At 44.1% G+C, this 15,635-nt stretch overlaps 1 protein-coding gene across 1 annotated transcript; it reads left to right on the top strand.

Annotated features, from left to right (window-relative positions):
* Positions 1–827: 827 nt before the first annotated feature.
* Positions 828–15,357, top strand: gas2b (growth arrest-specific 2b; the record flags this gene model as incomplete). Its single annotated transcript, XM_079496225.1, has 8 exons — positions 828–1,203; positions 3,790–3,899; positions 4,271–4,412; positions 6,406–6,469; positions 6,705–6,958; positions 7,407–7,699; positions 9,013–9,120; positions 15,145–15,357. 8 exons carry the CDS (start codon positions 828–830, stop codon positions 15,355–15,357), a joined length of 1,560 nt encoding a protein of 519 aa, XP_079352351.1.
* Between the last annotated feature and the right edge of the window lie 278 nt (positions 15,358–15,635).

Here is a 15,635-nt window from a genome sequence, read left to right on the forward strand (position 1 = left end):
CCAACCATCTGTTCTCCAGTTATTTTATACCCAGAAGACATAAGGCCTACCTGTATAGGGAGTACATCATCGTAGTTATATAGCATGAACTTATACTTTCAAGATGAAAGTAAGAAGTCAACAATAATAATAGTAATCACTATCTTCTGTCTAAAATGCACATTAGACAGCGTTTATCCTACCTAGTGACCCAGTGCAGGTGTTGTTGTCTTAACTCCAAATGATTAGCAGTGAGCTGAGGATTACTGGCAGCCAGAGCATGTCTCTGCATGGGGCTGTTGTTTATGATGGAGTCTGGTCTGGAAACAGGACAAATGAGCCATGCAGTAGCACCATGGGATTGGCTCTGGGCTTTAGATGTACATCTTATTAAATCTTAGCCTGTAGCCCATTACTGTAGCTCCTCTATCAAGTGATGGTGTGTATTGTTTGCGTGTGAGTAAAGACTTTCCACAGCATTCTATGGTTAGTGTGGGTGCATTGCGCAAGTTGGCTCAAATCTGTCTAATCATGGTTTGTTATCTTTGTGCATTCTTCAGTGCGAGAAAGCCCATGTGGGCACCCACCATTACTACGCTTTCACTGACAATTCTTTGCTTCCAATCCATACTCCATACATACTGAACATATCCACCCCACACGCCCCGTAATTCTCTTCCTTCCTTCCATCCTTCTATCCTCCAGCCCAAATTCAGCCCCATGTTTATGTGTCAGAGGCAGTTACACAATATTAGTGACAGTCAATTGTAATTGAGTTCAATTCTTAATAGTTAGTAGTTGAACTGAAATAAATGTTTAAATATCTATTATTTGCAGAGGAGGGAAGCATGAGCAGTGAGGTGGAAGCCATGAGCAGCACCCTGGACAGTCCTCTGAGTCCCATACACCTGACTGGCACCCTGGACAGTCCTCTGAGTCCCATACACCTGACTGGCACCCTGGACAGTCCTCTGAGTCCCATACACCTGACTGGCACCCTGGACAGTCCTCTGAGTCCCATACACCTGACTGGCCTGGACAGTCCTCTGAGTCCCATACACCTGACTGGCCTGGGGATGAACTGTCCAGTCAGTCCCAGGTACAGACCTCCTGGTCCGGGCTTGGTCAGCACCCAGGAGTACAACCAGTGGCTGCCCTGCCGTCATGATGCCAGCCTGCTACCGATGAAAGAAGACCTGGCATTGTGGCTCAACACTATCATGGGTGAGATACAATTTACTTTTTAGTATGAGTTTCCTTTTCACTGGATAAACCAATACATTATATACGTTATATCCAGATCTAAAATCACACTTGTGTGAAGTGAGGGGAGCTCTTATCATCATACATCATCATACATTATCACATTCCGTGCACAGCCAATCAAATCATTTCCGTGGTACACACACACAGACACACAAAGCTGGGCATATAGAGGGGCTAGCGCCCCTCGGACATAATTCAACAGTTTACTTTGATTAGAATAATAACAGTAGGTTGAAGAAATGTTGTTTTCAATCCTTTATATAGTAGACTATGCACAGATAAACCATCTAATACTGCTGTGTACAGTGTTAAATTAATACCATGGATTTAGATATGTACCACTTTTTGTTGCCACCAAATAACCACATGCATGGTTTCAACTTGCAGGGCTAAGCTGGCTTTGAGACACAAATCTTTGCCGCAACATATTTGTGATATCTTCATAATACAAATAGTAATCTGTGGTTGCGTTTCTCACAACAATCTGCAGATATATGTCATATATATGTCAACAGTTATATACTAACTTTGAATAAAAATGCATTCAATTAAACACAATAACCACACATAAAAACCCTATTTTATACTTCATTGTGTGGTGGTGTTGCTGCAAAAAAAAGAGCTGATCTACAAGCTCACAACATGATCCATCGTGATATGTTGTGAGCTTGTAGGTCGGCCCCATATAGGAGTGCCAGGTTGAAAGCGGTTAACCTACATATTATCCTCCAAGCTTTAAAAGCCTCTGTGGTGAGATTCCAGAGGAAAAGGTAAATTCTCCCCTCTTTATGGCATTGTCAGGGAAAACATAAAGGGTCTGCACATGTCACAACCTGTTGGATTCTGGGAGATGATTAGACAGTCTCCCCCACTGCCAGACACAGGTTTTTACTACATGCACATAAACACAACAAATCAGGTTGTAAAGTGTTATTGGTACGGGGTGGCATGGTGGTATGAGGGCTGCTGTCAAAAAGAAACAATGTTGATTTCCTTTTGCTGGTGCATTGATCTTGGCCACCTTTAGTGATTTGTGTGGGACAGCCTTATACATTAACAGGGGCCAGAGCCGCCAGAATGATTCTTTTCAGGCCTTTACACACCTGGATGAATGAAGCTCAGGAAAAGCAACTTTGTTCCGAATAAAAATTACATTGCTTTAACCGCAGTGTAATATTTGCATTCTGTGTGAATCTGAATCAGAATCATCTTTATTTTCACATCACAGGTGTAAAGAAGTGAGTGAAATTGTGTTTTCAATTGTGCTCCATCGTCTGTAGTTTTCGTAAGAAGAGAAAGACAGAGGGTAGAACAGGAGATGTGAAAAGAAAAACAAAAGAACACAGGACCAAAACAGGTTAAATAATAAAGGATATACAGATAGCGTGTGTGTGTAGTAGCAGGCATGTACATTATGTTTTGAATATTGGAATCATATGCAGGTGTGTGCATGTCCATCACATCACAAAAGTGGGTGAAATTCATTAGTGTCTTTTTTTCCCAAGAAAAACAAAGAAAGGGAAGAGGAGGGGGGGTGGGTTAAGGAGATCAAGTCAGGAGGAAAAAGGAGGAAAGTTTGAGTGCTTTCACCACAAAGAGTACAGGTAAAGGGTTTTCTTCTGTCTGTTTCTTAGATATTTACAAGCTTTTGCTACAAACTGTACAACCAAAGGGTCTCCACAAACACTCATATGCACGCGCGTGCACGCACGCACGCAAACACAAAGCATATTTACACATAGTACGAGATATTATAGGCCTACTGTGTATATATAAGGTGCGTGAGCATAGCAGCCACAGTGTACTGTGCAGGACATTAACATTAGGAAACTGCTCAGAAGTCGGTAGTTCAGGCACTTGATGCTGTGGTAGAGCTTGCCAGGCCTTGTACTCATGACACAAACAGTTTGTAACTTTTCTAACAACAAACAAAAAGGAAATGTGTGTAAAGTCCTTTCTTCATGTCTCAACCCATGAAATCTTTTTATAATTTTTATCCCACGATTTTTGCAACCCAGTTTTTTTAACCAGTGCCAATTATCTAATGTAATCCTGGGCGCTACACTTCCTCTGCCAACCTGGGGGGGCAGCGGACTGACCTCATGCCTCCTTCTATGCATGAGGAGTCCAAGCTGCTTCTTTTCACCTGCCAGGGGGGAATTTCCCTGGCTGGACGTAGCGCGTGGAAGGAACACGTTATTCCGACCAGTTCCTTTCCCCTCCATCAGGCGCCCCGGCTGGCCAGGGAGAGGTCGTTTTAGAGACCAGGATTACTGCATGTTTTTGTGAGGGTACCTACCCTAGGGGACACGGGGAGAACATGCAAACTCCACACAGAAAGGCCCATTCGCCAACCCCACCTCGGGTATGGGCACTGATGACGCAGAGGAGGGAACACACCCCCAGCGCCCATACAGCATCCCCAGCGGGAATCGAACCCAGGACCTTCTAGCTGTGAGGCGACAGCACTACCGACTGTGCCACCGTGCCCCCAATATACTCAACCTTTGACATAATTGACATGTGTGCATGTTTGCTCTCCAGATGTGGGCCTGACAGGAGACGAGCTAATGGAGAGGCTGGATACTGGTGTTCTATTGTGTCAGTTAGCACAGCAGCTGCAGGACAAAATGATCCAGGCCAGCAATGGCAAGGTGCTACTGCACGCACACAGGCACGCACGCACGCACGCACGCACGCACGCACGCACGCACGCACGCACGCACGCACGCACGCACGCATGCACGCACGCACGCACGCACGCACGCACACACACACACACGCACGCACGCACACACACACACACACACACACACACACACACCAAAACTGAAAAGAGAGACCAACAACAGTCACAACACACAAATCCATATAGCAGCAGCACTTATCCTCCAACAAAATAAACGTGTGTGTGTGTGTGTGTGTGTGTGTGTGTGCGTGCCTGCTTGCCTGCGTGCCTGCGTGCGTGTGTGCGTGCGTGTGTCCTTCGTGTGCGTCTGCGTGCGTGCGTGCTCTGTAAATTTAGCCATTCATCCGTAGAGTGATCCACTGGCGAGCTGATGCTTCTTCAGGATCATTCTTTGCCAGAGACAACACTGCCAATTTCATCTACTGGTGTCGCAAGATTGGTGTTGACGAGACCTACCTGTTCGAGTCAGAGGGTTTGGGTGAGTTAAGCCCCATTCATAGAAACAAGGTCCAAAACAGTTACATTTCAGGAAATGGGAGAAAGAAAAACTATGTTAAATTGTTCCAATGTAGTTATGTATTTCTCAATATTTATAAAGCCCACAGACACACTTAAACACATTCACTTTCAATGTTTCAAATATAACGAGAATAGCTGATCTATAGCCTACAAGCTTGCGTTGTCATACCACAAACTAAAGCATTTATAAACACATAAATACATAAATACAAAATGAACATAAAAAGTTACTTGCCCTACAGCAACGTTGTATTGTAAACATATATGTTATATCAATATTGCAGTTTTGAAAGCACTTCCTCAACATGTCTAGGCGTGCATTGGTGGGATGCGTGAGAATGATAGTGTGGAGGTTAATCTCCATCAACAACAGGGCAAGTCTGGCCCCAAGGCGGGCTAACCCAGTTCAATGACTAATACAATGACATGTCAACCCGCTGTTACTACGACAGACTATAAGGTTGTCATGCTGCATTCATGTGCATTCATTCACACATGTAATTTAGTTGTTTTGTATGTTTTTCTGACCCATAACCTTAAGGACTTCTCCTTAAGGCTATGTTACTCTCGACTTCCTGCTGCCGCATGAAGCGACACAGCCTGTCGACTTCTGCAAAAATAAAAAGAACGATTTCGCTACTCACCAATACAAAGGCGGTTTTGTGGTGGCGAAATGCGAAAGCTTACTTTCCCTAGTGGACGCGCTCTGAGCCCCACACCACACGTATAAAATGCACTTTTTGGCCAGCAAAGAAAATATTTCACGGAAGGAAAAATCTTGTCAATGGGATTTTCTATTGACAATATCTGTAGAGGGCGTAGTAGAATAACTAAAATATATTTTTTTCTTCCAGTGGAAAAAAAAAACCTTTTCTAAACAATAAGTGCATTTTATACGTGTGGCTCAGTGTGTCCACTAAGGGAAAGTAGGCTATGAACGGTGACTATGCGAAGCGCACGATCAATGGCCAAAGGGTGGCGCTATAGCACTCAATAAAACTTCGATACACATATGCGTCTCCTCATGCCGAACAACTTTCGTGTTCTAACTTTTGACCTCTGATCACCCGACATTTTGAATTATATGAAAAACAGTTCAAATCTATCTCCTCCCAGGATCTTTGATCAAAATGCACGAATACTTCTACACGTGAGCTTTGGACTTATACGGACAAGTTTTTATGAGCCAATGAAAATTGCTGTTTTGTGAAAATTCTTCTTCTGCTCATAATACATACATGCAGCGTCATATGCTTATGAAACTTTTCAGTATGGTAGAGGGTCATGGCAAATAGCACTGAAACCAGTCTTACTCCAATTGGCCAAAGGGGGCGCTATAGCAATTTTTTGAAAATGAAACCTTTGAACAGGCATAACTCATGCCTCTTTTGGCCAAAAGTCATGGCACTTGTTTCCACATGTTCCTTGACTCATGGGGAACACAGCCCTGATGAAGACCGTATAGGTCGAAACATGTCGGTTCAATAAAGTTTTCCTCCTTTTAGTGTGCCCAGATCTCCTCTTTGTTCTATATCGATGTGTTATCCCGATTGATCCCAGGAGCACCTTTTTACTATTTTTACATTTGTTATACCTGCACACCTCCTGAGCACCTGGTTGCCTCCTTGCCTCTGTAGCTGCTTACACTTTTATTATAGTTTCACATGGAACGTAGCATGACAACAATACACTGGCTCTGTCAGCTTGTCTGCACTGGTCTGGTCTCACATTCAAGTCTGAGTCCTATATGAAAGCTACACCTGCGTATGCCCAAATCATGTACATCCAAGCTGCAGTCGTGGCATTTTCTTGGCTACCTTCCTGCATGTGTGTTGCTGCCATTGTTTTCCTTTTGTCGAGACAGAGGTCTGTTTATCTCGGGAAGCATCGTCCCTTTCAGATGAGTGATATCTCATTACAACACCCCCTCCTTCTGTTTACACCATGCACAGTTCTCCACAAGCAACCTCGGGAAGTGTGCCTCTGCCTGATGGAGCTGGGACGCATCGGAGCCAGGTAACACATGGAGAAGGCCTACTGAGCCAGCTGTTCTCTGCTGCGTATTCCTCCTGACTTCACTTTGGTGTTGATTGTACTCGCACTGAGAATATCTCTCTCTCTCCCACTCTTTCCCTCTGCCCTCCCTCCCTTAATTCCTCTCTCTCTCTCTCTCTCTCTCTCTCTCTCTCTCTCTCTCTCTTTCTCTCTCTCTCTCTCTCTCTCTCCCCCTCTCTCTCTCTCTCTCTCTCAGGTATGGCGTTGAGCCCCCGGGGTTGGTGAAACTGGAGAGAGAAATAGAGAGGGAGGAGTCAGGGACCCTTTCTCCATCTTCCCCTCTGGACTTTGTCTTCTTCCCGCCGTCACCATCACTGACCCCCTCACCCCAGCCATCTCCGCCCCCGGTCCAATCTCCTCCTCCTCCTCCTCCTCCTCCTCCTCCTCCTCCTCCTCCTGCTCGCACCCTGATCCGTCCCTCATTTCCACTCGCCCCTGTCCCTGTCCAAGGTTATTATAGTTTTGCATCATTTTTTTTCTTTTATTTTGTGTAGGCTAGATACTTTGCTTTCAATTTTAGTTAAGTGTCGAGTAGCTTTTAAAGTGGGTTTGCTAGTCCAGTTTATTATTTATTATTTTTTCCAAGAGGCTTAGTTGTAGGCAAGTTTATATAAGTTTAGTGTTAGTTTGAGTTCTTTTTTATTGTAATGTGGATTAGTCACTGGCAAGATTCAACAAGGCCAGACAATTTGCAAAGAAAAGTCTCTATATGATTTTAGTTAGTTTCAGTTTTTTTGTTTAGTTTTTGCATACACAATACAGTTTCAGTTATCTAGCGTTTTTATTTGTAGTCTTGTTGTTCTTTTTATGTCTAAATGTTTTTCCAATTATTTTTTTGACATTTTGTTACTTTTAGTTAAAAAAGATAACCTTGTTCCTATCTCTGACCTTCCACCAGCCACCACCGCATGTTCCTCCTCCACTCAGACCTCCCTCTCAACCTCTGTCGCCAGTACAGCCGTAGCTTCAACTCAGACGCCATGCTTTTCCTTGTCTGCTGCTACCAACACATCCCCTCCTCTCTCGGAGTCCTCGCCGGTCCAAACCAGGCCGCCCTGTGTCCCACTAATCATCCCTAACAGTCCTGCACTCACCTCGCCTCCCCCACCCAAAAGCGCCACGTCGCGGCGTCCCAGCAAACCTGCAGGCCGGAAGAGCCAAAGCGGCCCAGACACTCTCTTGGATGATATTGTAAGCATTACATTTTGCATCGACATGAATCCCAGTTCCAAAGTTATCTATGCTGCTGCATTGTCTGAAATAGAGGTCTTCACGGGTCCCATTTGACCAACCCGCACCCAAATAGACCCACAAAAAATGTACCCAGTACTGAATGGACCCGCTTCTAGCTCCGAACCGAAAAGTACAGAGATATGTCGGAACCAGAGCCGAACGGACCCGGCTATTATAATAATTCATAAATATGAGGACCTGAGGTCCCGAAATGACCGAATGCCAACGTTATTAACTTATTATTAAGAGTTGTATATTATTATTAAATAAGCCTTTCTTACCTAAATGTAGCCCCCTGGTTGGTGCTGCTGGCAGCACCGCTGGCCATTAACATGTGAATGTATAATCCCAGACTAGACCATGCAGTCAATCATTGTGGACAGTTTGTAAATAAAAAAAATCACACCCGTGTGAAGTGAGGGGCGTGTTTGTCATTGTACAAATTTACGTCATATTTGGCGTACATTTGACCTAATTTCTCCTTTCATTGTCAATGGCAAATGTGAGACGTGTGGGGACAAGATTTACATCATATTTGGCAGACATTTGACCTAATTTCTCCTTTCATTGTCAATGGCAAATATTGAGACGTGTGGGGACAAAAGCTGTATATGGGGCTAGCGCCCCTCAAAACCAAATCCACGTTTTCTTTAGATGTGTGAGATCTTTCTTCTCAGCCATTGCTAATACTAAGCCACTGTTCATTTATCTCGCAGTAGAGCAGACCATATTTTGATTGCTTATCATTATATTTGGCTTGGAGTTTCCATTGTGCTTTACAGAGCATGTCAAGTTCAACACGCTATATGACAACTCGATTGTTTTACTAAATTTGAACCATTAAAAACACATTTCCTGCCGATGACGGACATCTCCGTCATGTGGTCTTTTCAGTGGTTTATGATAGATTGCCCTCTTTGCCAACGTATGAATGGGCTCTAGGTTGCCAGGTTTCCTAGGTTGCCAGGCGACGATACAATCGGAAATGAACGGTATGAACCGGAAGTAAAAAGTCCCATCCGCCTCAATGTAAACAGCCCATGTGACAAAATGTTTCGGGTGAAAGTTCACGGCCCAGGACCAGTTGGTCTTCAAAATAAGGGCCTGCACTCAAAAGACTGTGGTATATGGACAGAAATATAAATGTACATGTTAATTAATGATCGTGACAACGCTAGTTTACACAGCAAAATCCATTTTACGTTAACAATACATGTTGTATATGTTCCAGTAATTGTATAAATAAATCAGGTGTATCTGTCCTGCTCCAGGTGAGGAACATCATTGAGGACCCACCCTGTAGATGCTCCACCAGGTTCTTTGTTGAGAAGCAGTCCAAGGGCCGCTACCGCTTGGGGGAGAAGGTTCTGTATGTGCGGGTGGGTACAGTACAGCATGTTTCTACACATACCCTCCACTGACATTACTTGATAGCAGGGGTGTTGATTACAATTATTTCAGAAAGAATTCAACACATTATCTAATCCTTATATATCTTTATCACATGACCACAGAGATTTGTGTAACAGTTTGTGTGAGTCTTGGACAATATCTGTAGTAGTAGCAAAAAGTGTGTCACAAGAATCTAAAGAATCCGGGGAAAAAATATTTGTATTGAAGTGGGCTTTTGTAGTGCCACCATGAGGCTGATGTGAAACGTTTGGGGTGGAAGTTAATCCTTGGCCTACTGTGAGTGTGCATGCAAAGTTTCACAGCAATTTGGAGCTGATTTGTGGTAGTTTATGCAAAACGAGACCAATTGAGACAGATATGTCTTGATCTCCGAATTACATGAGGTTTAGACAAAATGTTTAGAAACAGTAGTAAAAAATGTGTTTAGCAAAAATCGGCCTCATGGTGGCACTATAACAGGGCAATTTGGAAATATTGGAATGGCCTATGTGAGCCTGCAAAGCTTCACCCGATCGGTACAAGGGTGCCGGAGATTAGGGGCTCTTATCTTCATCCATGCTACACCCCTTATCCCTAAAATACTTTAAAAAACATTTTTTAATTGTTACAATAACCAATCTACAAGCTCACAACGTGTCGATGTAGATTGGTTATTTTAACAATTCAAAAATGTTTTTCAAAATATAAAAAAAGGCAGTAGTTTAGGGATAAGGGGTTTGGCATGAACAAAAATAGAGCCCTCGGTGCTTACAGACAGACACGCGCAGACGGACAGACAGGGGTGAACACATCTCTGGTGAGTTCGACCATGGCCTTCTGCCTGGCGGAGACAATTGAGCATAACCTGATGTGCGGAATTCACTACGGAGTGCTTTGATTGTGAGTCAGACAATTGTATTACTGTACCTCTGAATTATAAAACAAGTTGCCATGGCTTGAAAACAATACTGTATATTACATAGGCTATCACAAACAAGTTTTGAGGAACTCTCAGACCCTCAAAGCAGAATCACAAATGTGTTTCTAGAATGACTGATACAGTGTGTAGTCGTTTGCAAAGTGGATGGTTTCCACAATGCCTGCAAGATGTGGTGGTGAGTCAGACTCAGTGTCATTTATCCCAGAGTCTTTCATCACTACAGCTTGTCTGACTCGACCCGGCAATGGCATCCTAGCTAGGGAACCAATGTTGCTTAGCAACCAACCAGAATGAATGTTGTGGACAAGGCACAGCTGTGCGATACAGTTCAAATGTCATCCCACTGTGAATCCCTGTATGAATCCATCCATGTGAGCAAGGGTTTGATCACAGATACACTCTCTGCTCTGTGATCTAAGTGAAAATACAAAAGGAAGGTGAACTGCCAATCATTTTAAAATAGTCGTAGTATATAGTATATAGGGCTGAAGTGGTTAATGTATGTAGCCTATTGTGTAGGCCTAATCAAATCTACAAAGTATAGTAACTAACGTTTCAAATAATTGTAGTGGATTAAAAGTACAATATTTGCCTCTGAGATGTAATGGAGTACAAGTAAAGGTATTGACAATTGGAAACTAAAGTAAAGAAAATACCTCACAATTTGATAACCCATTCTGGGCGGGAACCCCTTTTAGTGTTTTACCCCCTCAGGCCGGGAACCCATTTTGGGGTTCTGTACAGTATGTACAGTATTCAAAAATGTAAAAAATGTGATGCTGCTATATAAATATTTGAAGTTTTTCAGAAAACTTAGGTCAGGATTTAGAGGCCTCAGGCCTAATGTAGCCTACAGTACTTGATACTTAGTTACTTGCCAACACTGCCCTTGGCCAAGGGTGTCCTCTTACTTCTTACTACTTTTCTTCTGTGTGGGTTAGATATTTACAAGTTTTTGCCACAAACGGTACAACCAAAAGGTTGCTTAGTGGCTTACCGTATTTACAAGCTTTGCTACAAACTGTACAACCAAAGGGTCTCTTAAAAAACATTATTTACACATAGTACCTATAAGGTGCGTGAGCATATAGCAGCCGCTGTGTACTGTGCATTATATAGGACATTGATTAAGGTGCAAGGAGTCAGATGTATTAGTGTACCCTCTGTGTATCGCGGAACAGTGTTTGACAGTCAGGGTTGTATCACGTCTTTGGTTGCTAATTGGTCACCAGCTGAAACCCATTTAACGCTTAGTTAATCTTATTGAAATCCCCATTGACTAGACCATCTTTACTAACACTGTTGATCAACGATATGTATGTTGTCTGTGTCAGTTTGCTGACGGGCTGAGCCACTATACTTTCTATTTTCTCTTCCTCAGTGGCTGACAGACAACATATTTTTACTACCCATTTAGAAATAATGGCTGCCTTCAAGTGAGGGGACACCTGTTTCCATGCAGCAGCTCAGTCTCTGACATGGGGAAACTTGTCTCGATGCCACATCAAAGGAAACACAGGCAATAAAAGATGAAGTTGCCAAAGGCTGCTGTTGGTTTATGGCCAAGTTCAGCAAGCGTGGATGTATCTGTTGGTTTATGGTCAAGTTCAGTAAGCAGGGCTCGGCAAGACTTACTTTACTTATTATTATTATTATTATCAGAAAGCTATGTACTGTATCTTGATTCTTGATCTAAAACAGAATCAAACAGAGATAAAGGTATTTGGAAGCAGGCCAAGTTGTAATGCTGGAGTTTCCAGTTAGGTTCCCCTCCATTGGCTCTTGTGCATGGTATCATCATTATCATTGTTTTGTACTATGAGCTTACCTGAGGCAATCCATGTCTTTTTTATTTTTACTTTCAGCTCACTTATGTTTTAGCTGTCTTCAGTACACTATCTGTCATTAGCAATAATGACTATTTGCCCGCTATACTGCTTGCAGTATTTACTTCCCCTTTCTGTCATTTGTCTTTTAACGAGCGCCCACGCTTCAGCTGCAGAGCTTTTCACCATCATGTTGATGGCCATGGCTCCATCCATTACCACGCGTTCCGTCCTTTGGATGGGCGGACGGATGGATGTAAAGAATTAAAGGAATGAAACACATAAAACTCCTTTACCATATAGGCTGATAACCATGGTGTTGCTCTTGGGAGGGGTTTTGCCACTGAATGTGTACAGACCTTTTTAAAGAGCAAGGTCTATTGATTACAAGAGAGACAAAGTCATTAGTGGCGAGATTTAATCAGGCAGCTTGTTAAAGAGTAGCCGAGCATGCCCGCCTACATAACACCCTCCGTCCCCCCCCCAACCCCCGACACACACGCCACCCCGCAACACCCCACACCCACCCCACCTTCCCCTGCCCCCACCCACCCCTCTGCCTTTACCCCAGCCTTTATTCCCACTGGACATTTTTCAATCATGCTAGCCCTGAAGTGCTCTGCCATTCTTTGCTGTTAAAAGAGAAGACAGGTTTTCTTTCTTCCATGTGCCCAATTAGGCTCTCCTTTAGCTTTGTGGCAGGAACGCTGTCTGCCTGCCTCAATGGGAAGGAGCACATTCAAACCTCTCACAATATCATGACATATCTATTTTATCCCCATTTACATAAAGAACGAAAAAAAGAAAAAACGACCCGTGAACACACGTGATGTTGCATAAATATAGGTCATGTCTGTCATGTCATCTACATAATCTTTCAGCGTCGGTGTGACTTGTTAAAGATTATCAATAAATGTAAATGATCACTGATTAAGAGGTGATGAGCAGATTAGGAGAACGAAAATCCTGAATTAGTTACTAGCCTACTACCTTGTGTGAGACATTGCCGTGGGAGTGTTCTCCTGGCAGGCTCCCTCAACCAGTTATAGTATGCATGGTTGCAAGGGCTCATATCTGCTCATGGTGTACTGCCATGTGTCATTCTCCTATCTTTACTGTATATTTGATGAGGTTTAACTGTTCATTAGTACAAACCTATATGAACACAGACACAAAGGCAATGCAATGGCTAAAGCCTGACTCCTACTGGTGGATTTATGAATGTCACATCCTCCCGTCAGCATCTTCATGAATCTTTCAGCAGGAGGCGAGGGAAGTGAGAATCAATGAACCTGCCAAGGAGGACACCAGGGAATTTAGCCAGCAGCTTATGGGTTGTGTAGACAAAGCACACGTTTTATGTGGAGACCATGTGAGTGGAGGGCTGCTATGCCTAATATAAGCTCAGTCGCTTGCTGACCAGAACTGATCTTCAAGCACACACACACACGCACGCACGCACGCACGCACGCACGCACGCACGCACGCACGCACGCACGCACGCACGCACGCACTACATGTATAATAGGAACGGGGTATCTTTTGAACAGATATTTGATTTTTATTGTTGCCTGGAATTCATAGGCTGCTTTAATACTATCTGTGATGGCTGCATGAGGCTCAGCCTACTTGATGATGAGATGTACAAAAAGATTTCTGAATCTGGGCCCTCCACACCCCACTCACCCTCCTACCCCCAACACACCCTTCACATTGTTTATTTACAATGTCAGACTTGACCCCCTGTCAGCTCTAACATTTTAATCTGCAGAGGCCGAGGGACATCTGAGTCACTGATAAGTGTGTGTGTGTGTGTGTGTGTGTGTGTGTGTGTGTGTGTGTGTGTGTGTGTGTGTGTGTGTGTGTGTGTGTGTGTGTGTGTGTGTGTGTGTGTGTGTGTGTGTGTGTGTGTGTGTGTGTGTGTGTGTGCGTGCGTGTGTGCGTGCGTGTGTGCGTCTTTGCGTGTGTGTGTCTATCACCCCAGCCCCACTAGTATGCATAGTGGAGAGGGGGCCCAGAGGAAAAAAGCCTGTTATCAGATTCTTAATGGCTCCATAATGAAGGTTTTATGGGGGGGGGGGGGGGGGGGGGGGGGGTGGCCGTATGGCCACACTGCAAGGCCTCCTGGGAATTCAAATGTCTGCAGGGAGACGGCAGTCTGCACAGAAAGAGTAACTCATCTCATTTTCTCTCCTTTCATTCTTTTTTTTGTCAGCTTTATAGTGTGACAGTAGTTGCCATGGTAGCGGCTGTTTTTTCCAGCCCTGATTTATACTTCACCATACAACGGTGTCTCGCACCAAAAATACACGCCGCAGACGTGATCTAGCGTCACTAGCTTGTAGGTCTCATATTTCCGGTGCGCGACATGGTCGTATGACAAAGTACAAGTCAGTGTGTGTGTGTGTGTGTGTGTGTGTGTGTGTGTGTGTGTGTGTGTGTGTGTGTGTGTGTGTGTGTGTGTGTGTGTGTGTGTGTGTGTGAGGTGTGCGGGGGGACTTGATTCAGGAATGGGTGCTACAGTTGAGTACCAGACACAGTGGTCATAATTCCTTTCACTCCCAATACCTGTTGGTTGTTGTGTGGTGCGCACGTGTCATTGTGCACGTGTGTGCGTGCACCGTGTTGGAGTGCACGTGCATGGATGGATTAGTCATCCATGTGTGCTCAGCTGGTACCAGGGGGGCGTAGTTTCATTTGGCTTGATGAGATTTTGACAAAGCTCTCCTAGAGATCATTTGCGTTTCAGGCAGGAGGGGATCTTGTAAATATTTGATTAGTGTGTGTGCGTGTGTGTGTGCGTGCGTGCGTGCGTGCGTCCGTGTGTGTGTGTGTGGGGGGGGGGGGGGGCTCATACAAAAACCAAATTGAGTCATATAGAGGAGTTGAGGTGGGGTGTATGACTAAATCATTGAGTGTCCTCTTGAGGTTCACAATATTGAGAATTCGTAATCAACAAAACAATAAGACGGCACTGGAACAAACCATGTTTGTACACAAATCATCAGTATTCCTTTATCCATTTGTAGCGCAGAGAGTGGCTTTGGGCCAAATTAAGAGTAAATATTAATATGTGACCCCCATCTTAAATATGTTGTGCCCCCACACCAGATTTGTGTTGTCAACATCTTTTGAAAACTGCCGATCGACACTGAGCTTACATAGGGTTAAAGTGGTTAAATTGATCCCCAGACCCCACTCTGAGAAGCACTGCTTTACGGTGTCTGACTTCTGTGCTCTTTCAGATGCTGAATGAACGTCACGTGATGGTGCGCATCGGGGGCGGATGGGAGACCTTTATAGGTTACCTGACGAAACACGACCCCTGTCGAGGAGCGTCGCTGGTAAGGCCTGAAGTCCGAGTGTGTCGGACCAAGGCCAAGACACCCAACACCAAGGACATGTCGCCTGATAGTTATATGGTGGTCGGTGCTCATTACCGTGGGAAGAAGCAATAGACTCTGAAAGCGACTCTCTCGCTCGTTTCCTGCTATGGGAGACAGAGGTGAACATTCCGCTGTTCAGCCCACAAGTGCTTCAGGACAGTGATTTAACATGTTTCAAATATTCTATTAAAGGACCGCTTCACTCATTTTCAACCCAACTTCGTAAAATGATCCTTACAAGTGCTCATTATATTTCAGTATATTATATTTCAGTATACCATATGCTAACTAAGATCCCCGTCGATTATGTCATTGGTGGGCAGGTTTCTGAACTGTCCACAGCCCACCAA

This window comes from Electrona antarctica (genome assembly GCF_951216825.1).
Source record: "Electrona antarctica genome assembly, chromosome: 3".
NCBI lineage: Eukaryota > Metazoa > Chordata > Actinopteri > Myctophiformes > Myctophidae > Electrona > Electrona antarctica.